Consider the following 15,527-nt stretch of genomic DNA (forward strand, 5'->3'; position numbering starts at 1 on the left):
GTCCAAGAGAAATTCACCTTTCCGTGGGTGCTGTAGTGTAGTGTTGGGCCGGAGCCGGAAGGACTTTCTGGATGAGACTTGGTCACTGCGACAGAATTTTGTGGAGTAAGCTCTGCAACAACCCCAGTTGTGACTTTTGCATTGATGTTCCCGGATTCCAGAAGTAGAAGCTTGCAAACACAAGGTTAAGGGGCGATGCTCACTGCTCCAAATATTCTAAAGTGCGCTTGTCCTGGTCAATGTATTTCATCAGGGTGGACTTTCCGGACCCAGCATTTCCACTCAACCAGTATATACCGTTTCCCTTACAAAGCAATGCTTCAGGTTATCCCAACGAATATGCTACCCGGCTTTATCCTCCAGGGTCCAATTGAACGTCTTCTTATGTGCGCTCGAGATCCATTCACGTTGGTATTGCATATTTAGATAATATAGGCTTTCGAGAATTTCTTCCTTGATCTTCTCCTCCGAGCCACGAGAGATCCTTTCGGAGAGCAGCCGCGAGACTTTCAACACGTCTTCTTGTTTAGTGGTGTTGCAATTCGAGCATTGGATGCATCCAGGGGTTGGGGACGAGTCCTCCGGGTCTCGTCCGAGAATTCTCGATTCAGACTCGATGATGCTATGCTTGACTGCGTCCACATTTTCGTTGAGTGCTGTTTGTTTGGCACTGGTGATCACAAGTAGGACGACGACAATCTGCTCTCGATATTTTTTGAGTCGGTTGTATAGCTCCTGAATCCCATCTCGACCCACGGCGCTCTTCAAGGCCTGTCTAACACTTTTCCAGTGGTTATGAGTGCCCTGCACTTTTGCCGCTTGCAGATCCTTGATCAGTTCCTCGCCGATCTGGTTACAGCGCACTGTTAAGCTCTGCTTTCTCGTCCGTCCTCGCAAACGGCAAAAGCGCAGATTTTGCGAGACCTGTTGTGCAACCGCCTGTTCACGGAGATTAAGTTCTGGGCGATGACATCCAATTCAATATTATGCACCCCAGCACCCTCAGGAGAGTTGTATATGTGGTGCGCTTTAGAAACCAGCTTGATGCCAAAGTCTAGCAGCTGAACAACATTTGCCGCGAGACCCACTGCCCCAATAGGATCCATGGCTGTGCTGACTGCGCTTGATACAACAGCAATTTGGAGGGCAAATAATAACACATTTGCTAAGGAATGAAGATATCATTCCGATGTGCCGAGCACAATGATGATGCGATTGCGAAGCAGTCATTGCTGCCCTCAAGGAAACCCTTGCAACACTCATCCAGGTTTCAGGTCCTAGGAAAATAAGGTTCCAACTCTGTTTATCAAATCAGATCATTATCGCTTCTCACAGCCTCGCAAGATCACCAGCCAAGAGTCACCATTTTTAGAGTCTGTTGCAGAGTCGTTATCTTTGCGGCTTCTTTCACGCCCAACGGCTGTTCCCGCTGTGCGCAGGGAGCCCCATTCGTCCACCCTAAATCCTTGACCTCCCGCCCTCACGTTCGTAATATGATACCAATAAGAGGACGGCCTTGTGGTTGCGTAAATTATTAGCTCTTGCTAAGGAGTCAGGTCCAACTCCATATTACCACGTGACCGTCTACACCTCCCTTGAACATCTTGAATCATTCTCTCACCAATCGTCTGGCTGCCATTGCTGGATGAATGGTGGAGTCTGCCCATAAAAGAGGGGATAATGCAACCCAGATATAGCCAATGCTTTCAAGTCTATAGGCACGAACAAGCAGCTTAGAGGTTTGGCGACGAGCTAGATATGACTATACAATACTCCGAAGGAGACTCCAGCATAAAACATAAAAAGATCTCGTGACAATCAGGCAGGCAGGCTCACGGATGTCTCGATAATTTCAGCAACGTATAAAGTGACTTGTATGGAAATATAAAGCTCCCAGATTTTCACTAATTAATTAATCAATGAAAAGTAATATATTACTTCTCCTGAACTCAATCCATTTGAGTCGGAATCTGTCTATTCAAGGACAGGCACATCAATGTACTCCGTAAGACGGAAATATAAATATATTAAGATGGGGTTGATACTGCAGAGCATCATGACCCTCCAGGCTTCATAAGAATCAAAAAAGCGCGAGGTAGATTTGTGCAAGGTATTCCATCTCTTAGGCTTCTAGTATTGGATTGAGGCCTAGAACTGGTTCTTCAATCCGAATCTTACACTGGGGAAGCTTCACACCATAATCTTCGAAATCTAGCTCCTGACTTTCCTGATCTACTACAACCCAGCGCCGATTCATTAAGTCGCTATCCTGTGCCCGGTCGAAGAAATTGTGTGGTGAGAAAGCCATGCTTGCATGCGACTCGCTATACAACGTCACAGGAACATCCTCAGAGCGGGTAAAATGGTGCATGCCCATATTTACCCATACGACCAGATCTTCCTGGTCTAGAGATTCTTCATTGAAAAATTTGCTGAAATCCTGTTGCGGCTTCCAGGGCAAGTTGGTATTTTGGACGGAGTTTGCAAAGGGCTCATGGTCATGTTGGCGAGTGACGGCGAGATGCTGTTTGGCAAATTCAGAATTCTTTAAGGAGAATGGGGAATTGAAGATTGGGAGGTGGACATTGGAGCGACCAGGAACGATCCGATAAGCCCGGGTTTCGCCCCAAGCATTCTTCTTTCCTTTATTCACCACGCAGTACATGGCCTGGCTATTTGGTTCGTAGTTCAGTCGTTCTTCCTTTTTCAAGAAGTTGCTTTGAACCTCAATTTGCTCAAAATCGTCGAGCTCAGGGAACCAGGGCTGCGATTGCTGTGTGGCCACCAATTTGTCGATCCGGAAGGAGTTGGAGGAATCAACGATGTCAAAGTCCGCTTTCCATGTCAGGATGTGGCTATGGAGCGATCCTTGGGTAGCTTTCTGAATGCGAGGGCCCCATTGCCTCTGCGACTTATAATAGGGGCTAGATTGGATGTAGCCACTAGCACGGACTGAGATTCCGAGCGTCCCATCGACGTGGAATGTATAATCAAACATGTAGTCATAATTGTCAACCGTAGCCACTGCGCGTATTACGAGTGCATTGCCCTTGACTACACCCAGGCTTGTGTATCCCCACCGAGACTCTTCAACTCTAGAGAGATGCCGGGAAACGGGAAATCCTATGTCAGTTTCAAAAATGCAGATGGAATCTGGGCTGATTATGGTGTGGTTGCCCTCGTGGTAAGTCAAGTTCAAAAAGGTGGATCCATATGGACAATCAAACCCTTCAAGCAGGACTCCCATCCTGGCTCCTAGACTGTAGTGAGTATCTTGAAAGGCTATGGTAGTGGTCAGTTTTGCATGTATAATATTATGGTGCATTGTGAGGTGAGCATACTGACCTGAGCTCGCTGCCAAGGGTTGGTTTCCTCCATACTGAGCTAGAGCTTCTTGAAGCGATAACTCATAGAGAATGCGTTCACCCTTGAACTTGATATCAAAGAACATGAGGCCGAGAGTGCGACTGTGTGCCATGTAGAAAGACCAACCCATATATTCCACGAACCGTTGGTCTTTGTCCAACTTATATCTCTTCCCGCCAAGCTCCAAGAGAGTCGCGGAGAACTTCTCATCCAGTTCACGAGTGCCCATCTCAGTCTTACGATCCAGTAAAGCCCAGGAACCGTTTGTGGTCTGGTTAAACTCCTGGTCCAGCTCATCAGCCGCAAACGCCATCGCCAGCTCTTCAACGGTAGGAAAGAACCGCTCCTTTGTTACAAAACCTTTTACGGAGTAGGTAGAAGGGTCTGTTCCAGTACAGTCAATGAGGAGAAAGAAGTCCAGTGGAGTCAGGAAAGCGTTTGCTGGAAATCTAAACATAATGTTGAGAAATGTCTGCTCTCCATCAAAAGAAACAGGATTGGTATAAGAAAATTTTAGCGTCGTTCTGTTATCCTCCTTGCCATAATACACGCCCCCCTGGAATAGCACCGACGTTATGTGGGCAATGCTAGACATAATAGATGCAACCAGTGGCTCCACGGCCATTTCACGTACATCGTCGAAGCTGCGGGCATTGAAAGGCACAGATCCACCCATATCCCCATTGTAAATGTAATCAAGAGGTTTGACAATGGTCGCAGGAGATACAGGAAGGGGGCCAACCATGTATTCTTGAGACCTAGGGTTTTCCCTTCCACCTTCAAAAATGATAACCCGGGCGTACTTCAGCGGCGGAGGGTTATCGCTGTCGAGGTAAGCAAGCACTGCGGATTTATTCGTCGGCATCGCATCAATCCAGAAGACATAATTATCGGTGATAGTTGCGTTGCCGGGGGATGTCAGGTTGAGGCCAATCGTAGGGTCATGAAGAAGTTCCCAGACAGCAAAATTGTCCTCAGCACTGATTCCTGCCCAGACGTTGGTTTTTGGGGCATTAGTGATAGGCACGGGTTCATTGAGACAGTCGTTTGAAGCAGCGGCGAGTTGGAGTAAACTCGCAGCGAAAAGAAATCTCAATAACATGGCGAGAAAGACAAGCGCCACCATCTGCCATGAAGTGATAAGGTTCCATGTAGGGATGAGGGCGAAGAGCCGCTTTTTATATTAGATTCAATGCCATGGTTCATTTGAAGTACAGCACAGGAAGGTGCGGCTGTGATTTCAGAAGTTAATCATTCAGCTGAAAGAATCAACCAACAGAGAAGAGAGTTCCAGGTTGCACCGCAGCTACATGTATCCATCTTCCAGCAATACCGCATTATAATTTGTCGCAGGGCAATCTTGGTAACATCATGCAGCTTCAAGGGTATGGGACTCTGGATGATTACGCTGGTCACCTCAAGAGACTAAGGGAAAAAAGCATTCAGCACTCGAAATCCCTTCACAGGCTCATGCAAGATGCCTCTGTGTTTCAATGCTTGGGCCTACGGCATCGAGGTCAGTTGTGGGCAAGTTTGTCCCAGTGAGAAGCTCTTTCAACATGGCGACACTGGAATAATGATGTGGTCCTCGTTTGGAGTATTAGACATCTTTTGCATCCGTACCTCAAGATGCCGAAATCCATTGAGTCTCAAAGGCGATCATCCGTCTATGTATGTTGCTTCTCTGTCGTTGACCATCAAGGAGATCATACTACTCCGAAAACTTGAAGCTAAATGTGGTCGCTCGATAATATATTAGTAATCATACCGAATTTGTCCTCCTTCATTCTCCAACATCTACTCCGAATATCAAAACCCATTCATTGCAACTTATACATTTTTTCTTTTTTGTTATAATGCTATGACATTCTACACTCAAGGTTTGCGTGCATGCGCATGTCACATTGTGCATCTGTATATGGCGTTGATTTAAAATTTAAACGTAATGGAGGACTCCCGACAACGGGCCTTTTCAAAGGTTCGATTACATCTCCATCGTATCTACAAGTTCATGACTTGCTAACTAGGCTATATTCTGTCATCTGTCGAGCAAAAAGCTCCGCCCTCCTTGCGTTGAGCTAAGTTCTGTTGGGCTTAAATTCAGAGGCGACCTCGCAACCTCCAAGGATGTGTTACGGGCCTTGGAACCTTTGCATACTATGCTCCTGGAGGTTGCGAGTGAATATGGTCTCGATGAAAAACTTGCCGAATACGCATTCTTCCCACTATCGCACATCTTCAATGAAACCCAAAGGGTTTCTGTTCGCTGCTTGGAACTGGCGTTGCGGTGTCTACAGATTCTTATCGAGAAAGGATGGCGCCAAAACCTCTCCGTGAAAATGGGAAAGCAGCTGCTTATCCTTCTCACCATCATTGCTGGTGGACCTCCCACCCAAATTAAAGATTGCAACCAGAGAAAGCCAGAATCGGAAGAATTAACAGTTGCCGCATTTGATTGCATTGCAACCGTATGTCAGGTCCTTGTAGGACCTACAGCTGCAGCAGAGATATTTAATGAAATCGGGACATCCACTATTGTTGATCAAACTGTCTACCTCTTACTGGAAGGTATTACGGATGGTACTTCAGACCAGGTCCAACTGGCTGCAGCTCGTGCTCTGCGGACCCTGACCGCTCGCGTAACTCATCGTGTGATACTAGCAAGCCTTTTACCCAGAAGTGTTTCTGCCTTGACTAAAGCACTACAGCCGACCACACAAATGCGACGATCATACCAAGTGCTGTGTTGCTGCATACAAGCCCTCACAGAAATGTTGAAGGCCGTGCTTAATGATACCGATGTTTCGGCCCCGACGCCCCAGAAAACTGATGCTAAAACCCAACCGGGAGGGAATACTCTTGTTCTTGATGACTCATGGCTCAACGCGACAGCTTCCCAGGTAAAGCTTGCGTTGGGAAACGTTATTCAGTTGAGAACACATGACAGACATGATGTTCGCCACAGTTTGCTTGAATTATGCCTTATGGTTATTGAACAATGTCCGAAATCTCTTGGGGACTCACTTTCAATGATGGTGGAAACTGTGGTTGTTCTCGCTGAATATGATACAGACAAGCCGGCAAACGATGCTTACGTCGCCCTAAAACATCTGACCATTTCATCTAACCGCGTGCTGGACCTTCTCAAGTCTAACATGTACACATGGACTATAGCATTACCAAGAATGATGCAATCGAATAATGATGCAGCAAAACAAAGAGCAATTAGACAAATATCGACTGCGTTCCAAGTCTTATCGCAGACTCAGCCAAGCTTAAATATCTTGGATGACACTTTAGCCACAAGTTTATGCGAGAGTGTCTCCATGGCTATGCGATCGACGTCAACAGCGCCCCAGCCTCTACCAAGTTTTGCTGCCACAGGATCGGAGCTCCGTATTGTGGATGGTGAGCGCCAGTCGATATCTTTTCAACCCGTGCTACTAGACCACCGTAGCCACCGAAGAACACTCTCAGAGCTCCAATTTATGATTTCGAAACTTAGCGCCACGGACACATCTCTCTCGATGGCGAGTTCGATGTTAAAGAAAATCTATGGGTCGTCGGGTGATGACCTCCTAGCTCCCTTTTGGCTTACCTTATCATTAATAAAAAGTGTTCCAGCGGATCTAGCGTCAATGGATGACATGATTGATCTGGATTCTGACTCTCCTTCTCGTTCCGCTATTATCGAGGAGTTATACTCAATCTCGCTCCCACTTCTCACGGATTTGTCGACTGCCAATCCACACGATTGGCGGCTGCCTGCGTTAGCTCTTGAGGCTATAGCACTCCAAGCGCAGCAGTTAGGTGAAACCTTTCGTCCCGAATTAATTGACACCTTATACCCTGTGCTGCAATTGATGGGCTCTAGCAACCCCAACATACAGAATCATGCTGTTACATGCCTTGATATCCTTACTGCTGCTTGCAGATATCCAAACACAAGCTCTATGCTCGTTGATAATGTTGACTACCTAGTGAATTCCGTGTCTTTGAAGCTTAACACTTTTGACATATCACCCCAAGCCCCGCAGGTGCTACTCATGATGACGAGGTTATGTGGGGCATCGCTTATCCCATATCTGGATGACCTGATTGGATCGATATTTACAGTGTTGGATGCTTTCCACGGCTACCCTAAACTGGTGGAGCTTCTGTTTTCTGTTTTAGGAGCTATTGTGGACGAAGGGGCAAAGAAACCAGCACAACTAGCTATCACAGGCTCAGATACCAATGAACCCGTCAATCACCAGAAAAGACCTCTCAAATCCCGTAGAATTTCAGACATCGCGAATGAATTTCAAAAGCGAAGGGAGAAGCGAGCTCGGGCCTCTGAACTCGAAGCCGGTGACAGTTTGGAAAAAGAATCTCACCCTAGACGTCCATGGGCTTCCGAGCGCGATGGGCTCAGACTCATGGATGAGGATGAAAGTGATATAGGCTCAGAATCAGAGGGACTGCCACCACCTACCACAGAAGAAAAGACTCTAAGCAGATCTCACACTTTGCTCCTTAATATTGCCAAATCCATTCCACCCCATCTCTCCTCACCATCGCCGTTCCTACGACGCTCATTACTTACCATCTTGACCCGTGCACTACCCATCCTCGCGCATGATGAAGACACCTTTTTACCCCTAATTAACGACCTCTGGCCTTCCGTTAGCGCACGAATTACCACGCCACAGACTCTCTCACCAAACTCGGTCGCACTTACAACACCCCACACAGGCCCCGCACAAACCCGCAACTCCCCAACCAGCATCGACGAATCCGGCATCCAGGAAGAAGCATTCGTAATCTCTGCGTCGTGCTCCGCAATCGGCGCCATGTGCGAAGGCGCGGGGGACTTCATGGCATCTCGCATTGAGCATGAATTCCCTCGGTGGAAGAAACTGTATCTCCGCGCATGGGAGCGAGTACGGCAGGACTCAGAAAGGGCGGCGGAGAGGCAGCGACAGAGGATAGAGCAGCAGGAACGTCTTAGTTTACGCACCGTCTCGGGGGATGGAGTCGCTAACCCCTGACACTGACAGCAAAACCAAAATTCCCGATTCCACAACATCAGTGACTGCACGATCTAAGCCTCCACCACCGCCAACACCACCACCACCGCCACCACCACCGAGCACAAAGTCATTCACCCCTCACAACTCCCTATTCCAGGCCCTGACACGCATGTTTACCACCATTCTCCACAGCGTATATCTATCAGCCGACATCAGAGACGAAATTTTTGAGTGTCTCGGTACGGCGATATCTTTCTTTCAGCCCGATTATTACTTCACGTATGCATGGCGCGAGCACACAGAATCCAACGACGAGAAGCAGATCGGTAAAACAGCAGGAGAGCCAAGAGCGGAAGCGACGTCAAGAACGGGAAATAGAACGGGAACAGAAGAATTTGCCCAGGCGATTCAAGCGATGCATGTGCTAAATGCGGATTTGACATGGTTTATATTTGAGAAAGGGAGGAGACAGAGCAGGGGCGGTATCGATGACGGGAACGGTGATGCAGTTGATAGGCTGGCACGGGTGGGGCGAAATATTGAGAGGAGGATTGCGGATATGTTGAGGAGCCAGCTACATTCGCAGTCGGATTCACCAACGCAGGGAGAGCTTCGTTCAGCAGGAAGCAGGGGGTCGTGGAAGTTGGCGGAGGTGATTGGAGCGTTTTAATGACATAGGGAATGAAACATTATTTATGCCAGTTGTTTAACGTATTTTGGCTCGTACTACACACCATGCTTTGACTACTTTTCGAAGAAATTATTTACTACGAATACCAGTACAATCCCTCGTGACCTATGACCTGTTCTTATTTACAACTTTTCGGGGTGGTATGTCGGTTATCAATAACAGAACAGTTTGGGGGATAGTATGTTGAGAGTAATATACAATGAACACTTTAATAATTCCTCTTGCATATGTTATTCAGCTACACCTATAATAAACGAATGGAGGAGTGGAGGTGGACTGTTCAAAACGCAAGCAACGAAATCATTCATCCAAAGAGACCAAAAATGAAAGAAAGAAACGATAAGGGGACATGGGGGTTCAGTTGAATTTTATTCTCGTCGAGGGACGTAGAGTGGAGCTTGTGAATAAGATCGGTAATTGATACAATTGCCCAAATAAAACGAAAACTAACGGGAAGCAAGGCAAGGGAAAAATCGAAACGAGTTAAAGCGATGGAATAAAGGCCCCGAAAAAAAGAATGTTGCAGGATGGGCAATTGCCCTCGGGAGATGTTGCCAGCAGGAGTTTAATCCTCATCATCATCCTCATCGCTCTCGGCAGTCTCAAGCCATTCGATAAACTTCTCAGCAGCCTTGCGGACCTTCCTACTGGTGGCGATGTCGACGTATTTCTTGCTGGCCTTCGAGCCCCAGGCCTTGAGGACTTCTTCCGAAATCAGATCCTCCTGGTAATAAGCGAGCAGGATGGCTGGGACACTTGGGCAGAGATTGGGACGTTCAATTCCAACTAAACGTTCGGTTCCTCCAAGGAATGCCTTTTCGTGGCGCTCAGAAGTGATCATCTAAATAAGGTTTATTAGTATTCTAAATTCAAATAGACTTAATGGATAGATTATACAATTACCTTCTTGAGCATGCCAGCTCTGGATGGAATTTGCTTAACAATTTTGTCGTCGAACATGGTCTGAGCCAAGACGGCGAGGGTCTTGTGCTTCGACTCAATTCCCAGTTCCTTGGCCTTCATATAGATGTCAATGTCACTGATGCTTGAGACACCTTCCTCAGAACCCTTGGCAGAGCTTATAATCCAGCTACCGAGAAGATCGTAGGCGGAGGCCGACCCATTTTCCCCTTCACCATCATCATCATCATCAATGACGAGAGAACGTTTAACATCGTCGGGGAGTTCCTGAGCACGAGCCTTGACAGCTTCCTCGGAAACATCAACCGCCCAGTCGTCGTCGTCGATTTCTTGGGACTGCTCGATTTCTTCCGCCTCAGCTTTAATGCGACGAGTAAGCTCATCATCACTATGGGCGTCGAGAGCACCATCGCCGTTTTCATCTCCTCCATCGGAGTTGCTATCTACCGGGCTACCATTTGACTCTCCGTTTGCCTCTCCATTCGTCTCTCCGTCACCCTTGCCCTTGTTTCTTTCGCGCCGAGACTTCTTGGTGGACTTGTCCTTCTTTCCCTTCTTTGGCTGGTTCTTCAAAATGAAACTGCTGAGCTTTTGACGAAGGTCAACATCGGACCGTTCACCACAGGCTTTGCAGTCCAGGATAATGCGGGGTTCTTTGACGACAACCTCAGTTTCTGGGTTCTTGCACTTCTTGCACAAAACGAATTTTACGATAAACCCGTCAAGGTAGTCCTGAAGTTTGGAAGCGTCGTGGGCGCCGTTGATAATCCAGCGATCATCTGTCGGCTTAGCGTTTGCTTGAGCCCCGAGTTCAAATCCGAAGTACTTGATCAAGTCTAGTTCCCAGAGGTTAGTATCATACTAGCCTTGGCATCGGAAGGACAATAAAAACGCAAGAAAAACAATGGAACGAAGATCGGCAGGCATAGCATACTTACAGGCTGGTGGGCGACCCAAAGACTGGGCAACATTGTTGAGATTAACAACAACAGTTTTGATGCCATTGCCTTTGCCTTCGATCTTTGCCTGGAGGCGTTCCATTTTGTAACGGTAAAAGGGATCAGGGTTGTCCTGTTGCATCATGTCAGTATATGTAAGCCCAACATATATTTCAAGTAACAGGAAGAGCTCTGGAAATTGACTTACCCGACGGATGTTGACGGTAGTAGCCATTGTCACGGTAAGAAGAGAGACGAAATTTTGGAATTCTTTAAAAGGCTACGAAGAGGAGAGATATAGGACGAAACGCGGAGAGGGGCTGGGGAATGGAGTTTCGATTGCTACAAGACATGCGTATCACGAATTTACCCGTGATATCTTGAGTAGGATAGTGAAAGCGGAAATTTCTGCGGCTCGGCTGCGATATGGAAGGGTTGAAAGCGTAGGTGAACTCAGAGCAAGTGAATCTCAGCCACAAGATCTGGAATGGTAACTACAAGGTTTTCGCACAGGGCGAAACGTTTGCAGCTTGAGCGGCAGGTGGTGTTCGAAAGCGTTGACGTAGGGCGAATACATAGACAGGTGCTCTATCTTGCTTGGTGGCAGAAGGCTTGGGGAACCTGATGGGGAACGTGGGTTGAGCCGAGACAACGAGATATCTCAGTGAGCACAGAATGGCAGCGCGTTGGGGGTAGCACCGATCAGATCAAGTGGGAAACAATATCAGAATGCCCAGCTAAGGGATAAGATAGAACAATCTGGATAAGCCGGTGTGGTGATGGCGATGGCTGAAGGAGGTTGGCGAGGTTGTGGATGAGCGGAAAAGAAAGATTTTAGTGTTGGAGGAGAGCAAGGGTGGGCGGTGTCCGAATCCAGAAATTTGATGGGCGGCAGAATGTGATTTAGGGAGTTGACTAATCGTGAGATGGGATAGATCACGTGGACAGGCCGATGTGCCCCAAAGAGGAAATTCTGACGTCGAATTGCTCTGTGTGAAAAAGGGTCCTATGATTGAGGGCGGGTCATTTCATTCTCTTTTGTGTTCGGTATATAGAAAGACCCTGGTGTTTCCTATCCTTTGGATTCCCAGGTTGGATGCCGTCCTTCCCATCTGCGCTCTTTATACGTTTCCAGCAATCGAAAAAGCCACGACCACCACTTGAAAAATCAGGTACAAAATCCCTTTGTCCGGGAGCCCCTTGAAAGAACTTGGTTTCCCGCGCTTTACATATGACGTATCCTTTCCCCCTATGTATCCTGCTTTGTTGCTTGATTCGATTTAGTTTCTGCTATTGACAATGCTTTGTTTCATGTAGTAGAACAATCTCCTCTCAATCTTCTTTGATCTTGTATTAAAACCACTTAAGTTGACGCTTATAAAATTCATGGAAAATGTCACTTGTATTCATATATTGTACTAGGCCCCACTGCCAACCCTGGCTGCTTTCCTGGCTAAAAAACCACCATGATTTTGGTGTGGGTTGCCGCTATTTGTGGCCTGGCACTGTTCCTGCATGACCATGTTTGACCATGAATGAATGTTGAGAGACAATGTGTCCATACGAGAAACACAAACATGTTTCTTAATCGCTGCTCCTATTTCACTTCTACGGATATCGGCTTGCTTGGAATCTTGATATTATTTACTAATAGACCTGCAGAGTACAATCACATTTGTCATATTCTCTTCCAGCCGTTACAAGCGTATCCCATAGATTGCCATGGATTTGTCCGTATACTTAGTTACAGACTCTACTCCCGCCATTCTGCGCGGCAGGGATTTGTGTGTGGTAGTTCAAGATGCCATTCAAGGGGGTAAGTTCACACTCAATGGAGTGTACGGAGTATTGGCGTTTTTACTAAGTTGCCACTCTTGTTTAGGTGTCACTGTTGTCCAGTATAGAGACAAGCACAGTGACTCTGGTGTGATGATTGAGACTGCAAAGAGACTCCACGAGATTACAAAGAAGCACAATGTTCCTCTAATCATCAACGACCGCGTTGACGTCGCATTAGCTGTTGGTGCCGAAGGCGTCCATCTTGGACAGGATGACATGAGTTAGTCCCGCTGTCCTGTCTGCTCTACAACGGGGAACTAAGCTCCGTTTGTTGCGCTTGTTTAGGCATACTAGACGCAAAGAAATTGCTGCCTTCTAACGCCTATATCGGCGCGTCAGTATCCTCGAACAAGGAAGCGCTCAAGGCAGTTCAGGATGGGGCTGATTACCTCGGAATTGGAACCGTATTCGCAACGCCCACGTAAGTCACTTGATATTAGAGCTCCATGCTATCCTTGAGCTTCATGGAACTTACAGCTTCAAGTTGTGGAATTTGCAATTGACGGTGATAAAGGAAAACCAACACCAAGTCTATTATCGGGCCTGCTGGCACAAGAGAGATTTTGGCGTTTCTTTCCACAATGCCCAGACGAGTCGGAACAGTTGCGATCGGTGGTATCAACTTGTCAAATGTTCAACGAGTTATATACCAATCACAAGCACCACTGAAAAGCCTTGATGGTGCTGCGATTGTGAGCGCGATCATGGCGGCGGAAAACCCGAGAGAAGCCGCCGCATTGTTTTGCAAATTAGTGAAACAAATTCCTGCCTTAGCCACGATTCCCCTTCCTCCTCGGGAGAATGAAGTTACCCTGCTATTAGATCAAGTGCCAGATATCGTCAACCTGGTGGCGACAAGACGACCCTTATGCCACAATATGATCAATTTTGTGGTAGCTAATTTTGCTGCAAACGTTGCCATTGCAATGTAAGAACTCCGAACTTGTTACTGTTCGATAATGTTTACTATGGCTGACTCCAACATAGTGGTGCATCTCCAATTATGTCCGGATATGGCCCCGAAGCAGTTGACCTCGCCAAAAATGGTGGTTCGTTATTGATTAATATGGGGACCCTGAATAATGAAAGCATCGATAATTACCTCCAGGCCCTACAGGCGTATAATGCCGAAGGGAACCCTGTTGTGTTTGATCCAGTTGGGGCTGGTGCTACGGATGTTCGCCGCAAAGCTGCGAAACAGCTCATGGCTGGTGGATATTTCGACCTTATTAAAGGAAATGAAAGCGAGTTGATTCAAGTGTATGGCAAAGTCCGCGGGCAACAGATCGGCGTCGACAGCGGACCAAGTACTTTGAACTGCAAAGAAAAAGCGAGACTTGTCATGGACCTTGCGAAGCGGGAGAGTAAGCCTTTTCCATATTGTCCCCTGTGCCAATTACTCCTATCCTCTTTTCCTTTTGGCGCGACATGCACGTCGTTGGAAATCTCAAAGGACACAACACCTACACAAATCCTCTATAGTACATATTTTCATTCTCCATTATATGCACTTGCATCAGACCGTACTGTAGGATTGGGATTAAACAGCAACCAATCTCTTGATTTCGAAATGTGTATATAACAAGCAATCCTCCCAGGAAACATCGCCCTTCTCACCGGCGCCGTGGACTACCTGAGCGATGGCGAGCGCACTCTTGCCATTGGCAATGGACACAGTCTCCTCGGACATATTACAGGCGTAAGTCTTACAAATAACATCACTTTGCCTCCGTTCCCCTTTTTTGATTCCCACCTATTCACTGCTGAAGAATAGCCTCATCCTGCTATAAATCATAATTTAACCAACCTAACCTGTTTCCTAGACCGGTTGCATAATTGGCACCATAGCTGCCTCCTTCCTCGCCGTGCACAGAAGTGACAAACTACTCGCAGTACTAGCCAGTTTACTTCTGCTCGAAATTGCTGCTGAGCGCGCTGCCGTGAAAGACGGAGTGCACGGCCCCGGCACCTTTCTCCCAGCACTTATCGATGAACTCTTCGCGTTGAGGATGTGGGCTGTTGAGCGGAAAAATGGCGGCACCAGTTCTGGCGAAGCCTCCAAAACGTCGAACTGTGAGGCTGCTACTGTGGACGAGAATATCTTCAAGAAAATGGCGAAAGTGCACTTGATTCACCCGTAGGCAGATAGAGAGAGGGGGGGGGGGGAGGGGGGGGAGATGCAGCTTTCTTTTATGGCTCGATGGGGTTCCCTGGCCATCTTCAGCGATGTTGTGTGACGATTGGGCAAGTTGTTATGAGCAAGGTTTAACTTGATGGTTGATGATTGTTTCCTCGTGTTATTTTCGTTTCCGACAATGTTATATTTAGCAATCCTCTGGATACAAAATCTTCATTTCCAGTTCATGGCCCCTTCGTCGCCTCCCCCAATTACGCTAGATATTTCCTTCACCACACCAGGGCAGGCAGAAGCACAAATATCTTGCCCAGGTTCCTGTGGGAACCTTCTCTCGTTGCGTCTTGCTCGTTCCTTGTCCGGCGCGGCCCCTCCCACAGCCCACTTCTCCACCATGCTCTCTCCCTCTAATAACTGACAGCATCAGCCTCTATTTCTCCACAGCGCCACCACCCTTTTGCGCGTCCCGCGGGCCATGACCTTCACCCGCTCCACATGATATCTGTCTGCCCTTTGACTCTTGAAACCATACATTCCAGCGAGTCATGTATGCCTCCTGGAGCCAAGGGGGTTTTTACCATACAGCAGTTTTCGCTGTTCTCCTAAGTTGCCGTCGCCTTTCTAAA

General features: G+C 47.4%; 5 protein-coding genes across 5 annotated transcripts; 2 read left to right on the forward strand and 3 right to left on the reverse strand.

Moving 5' to 3' along the window:
- Positions 1-342: 342 nt before the first annotated feature.
- On the reverse strand, positions 343-1,106 carry HCBG_04519 (uncharacterized protein; the record flags this gene model as incomplete). The annotated part of the gene is made up of 2 exons (XM_045431568.1): positions 343-849; positions 900-1,106. The coding sequence occupies 2 exons, from the start codon at positions 1,104-1,106 to the stop codon at positions 343-345; spliced, it is 714 nt and encodes a 237-aa protein (XP_045288121.1).
- Positions 1,107-2,122: 1,016 nt separating this feature from the next.
- HCBG_04520 (lysyl oxidase) lies at positions 2,123-4,468 on the reverse strand (the record flags this gene model as incomplete). The annotated part of the gene is made up of 2 exons (XM_045431569.1): positions 2,123-3,282; positions 3,346-4,468. 2 exons carry the CDS (start codon positions 4,466-4,468, stop codon positions 2,123-2,125), a joined length of 2,283 nt encoding a protein of 760 aa, XP_045288122.1.
- Positions 4,469-5,311: 843 nt separating this feature from the next.
- On the forward strand, positions 5,312-9,048 carry HCBG_04521 (HEAT repeat protein; the record flags this gene model as incomplete). The annotated part of the gene is made up of 3 exons (XM_045431570.1): positions 5,312-5,344; positions 5,424-8,355; positions 8,438-9,048. 3 exons carry the CDS (start codon positions 5,312-5,314, stop codon positions 9,046-9,048), a joined length of 3,576 nt encoding a protein of 1,191 aa, XP_045288123.1.
- HCBG_04522 (eukaryotic translation initiation factor 5) lies at positions 8,904-11,405 on the reverse strand (the record flags this gene model as incomplete). Its single annotated transcript, XM_045431571.1, has 4 exons — positions 8,904-9,910; positions 9,973-10,826; positions 10,929-11,061; positions 11,137-11,405. The coding sequence occupies 4 exons, from the start codon at positions 11,161-11,163 to the stop codon at positions 9,635-9,637; spliced, it is 1,290 nt and encodes a 429-aa protein (XP_045288124.1).
- Positions 11,406-12,650: 1,245 nt separating this feature from the next.
- HCBG_04523 (thiamine-phosphate pyrophosphorylase) lies at positions 12,651-14,908 on the forward strand (the record flags this gene model as incomplete). Its single annotated transcript, XM_045431572.1, has 7 exons — positions 12,651-12,744; positions 12,811-12,987; positions 13,107-13,188; positions 13,282-13,695; positions 13,755-14,131; positions 14,366-14,466; positions 14,591-14,908. The coding sequence occupies 7 exons, from the start codon at positions 12,651-12,653 to the stop codon at positions 14,906-14,908; spliced, it is 1,563 nt and encodes a 520-aa protein (XP_045288125.1).
- Positions 14,909-15,527: the final 619 nt, after the last annotated feature.

The sequence above is a fragment of the Histoplasma capsulatum genome (genome assembly GCF_000150115.1).
Source record: "Histoplasma capsulatum G186AR genomic scaffold supercont2.5, whole genome shotgun sequence".
NCBI lineage: Eukaryota > Fungi > Ascomycota > Eurotiomycetes > Onygenales > Ajellomycetaceae > Histoplasma > Histoplasma capsulatum.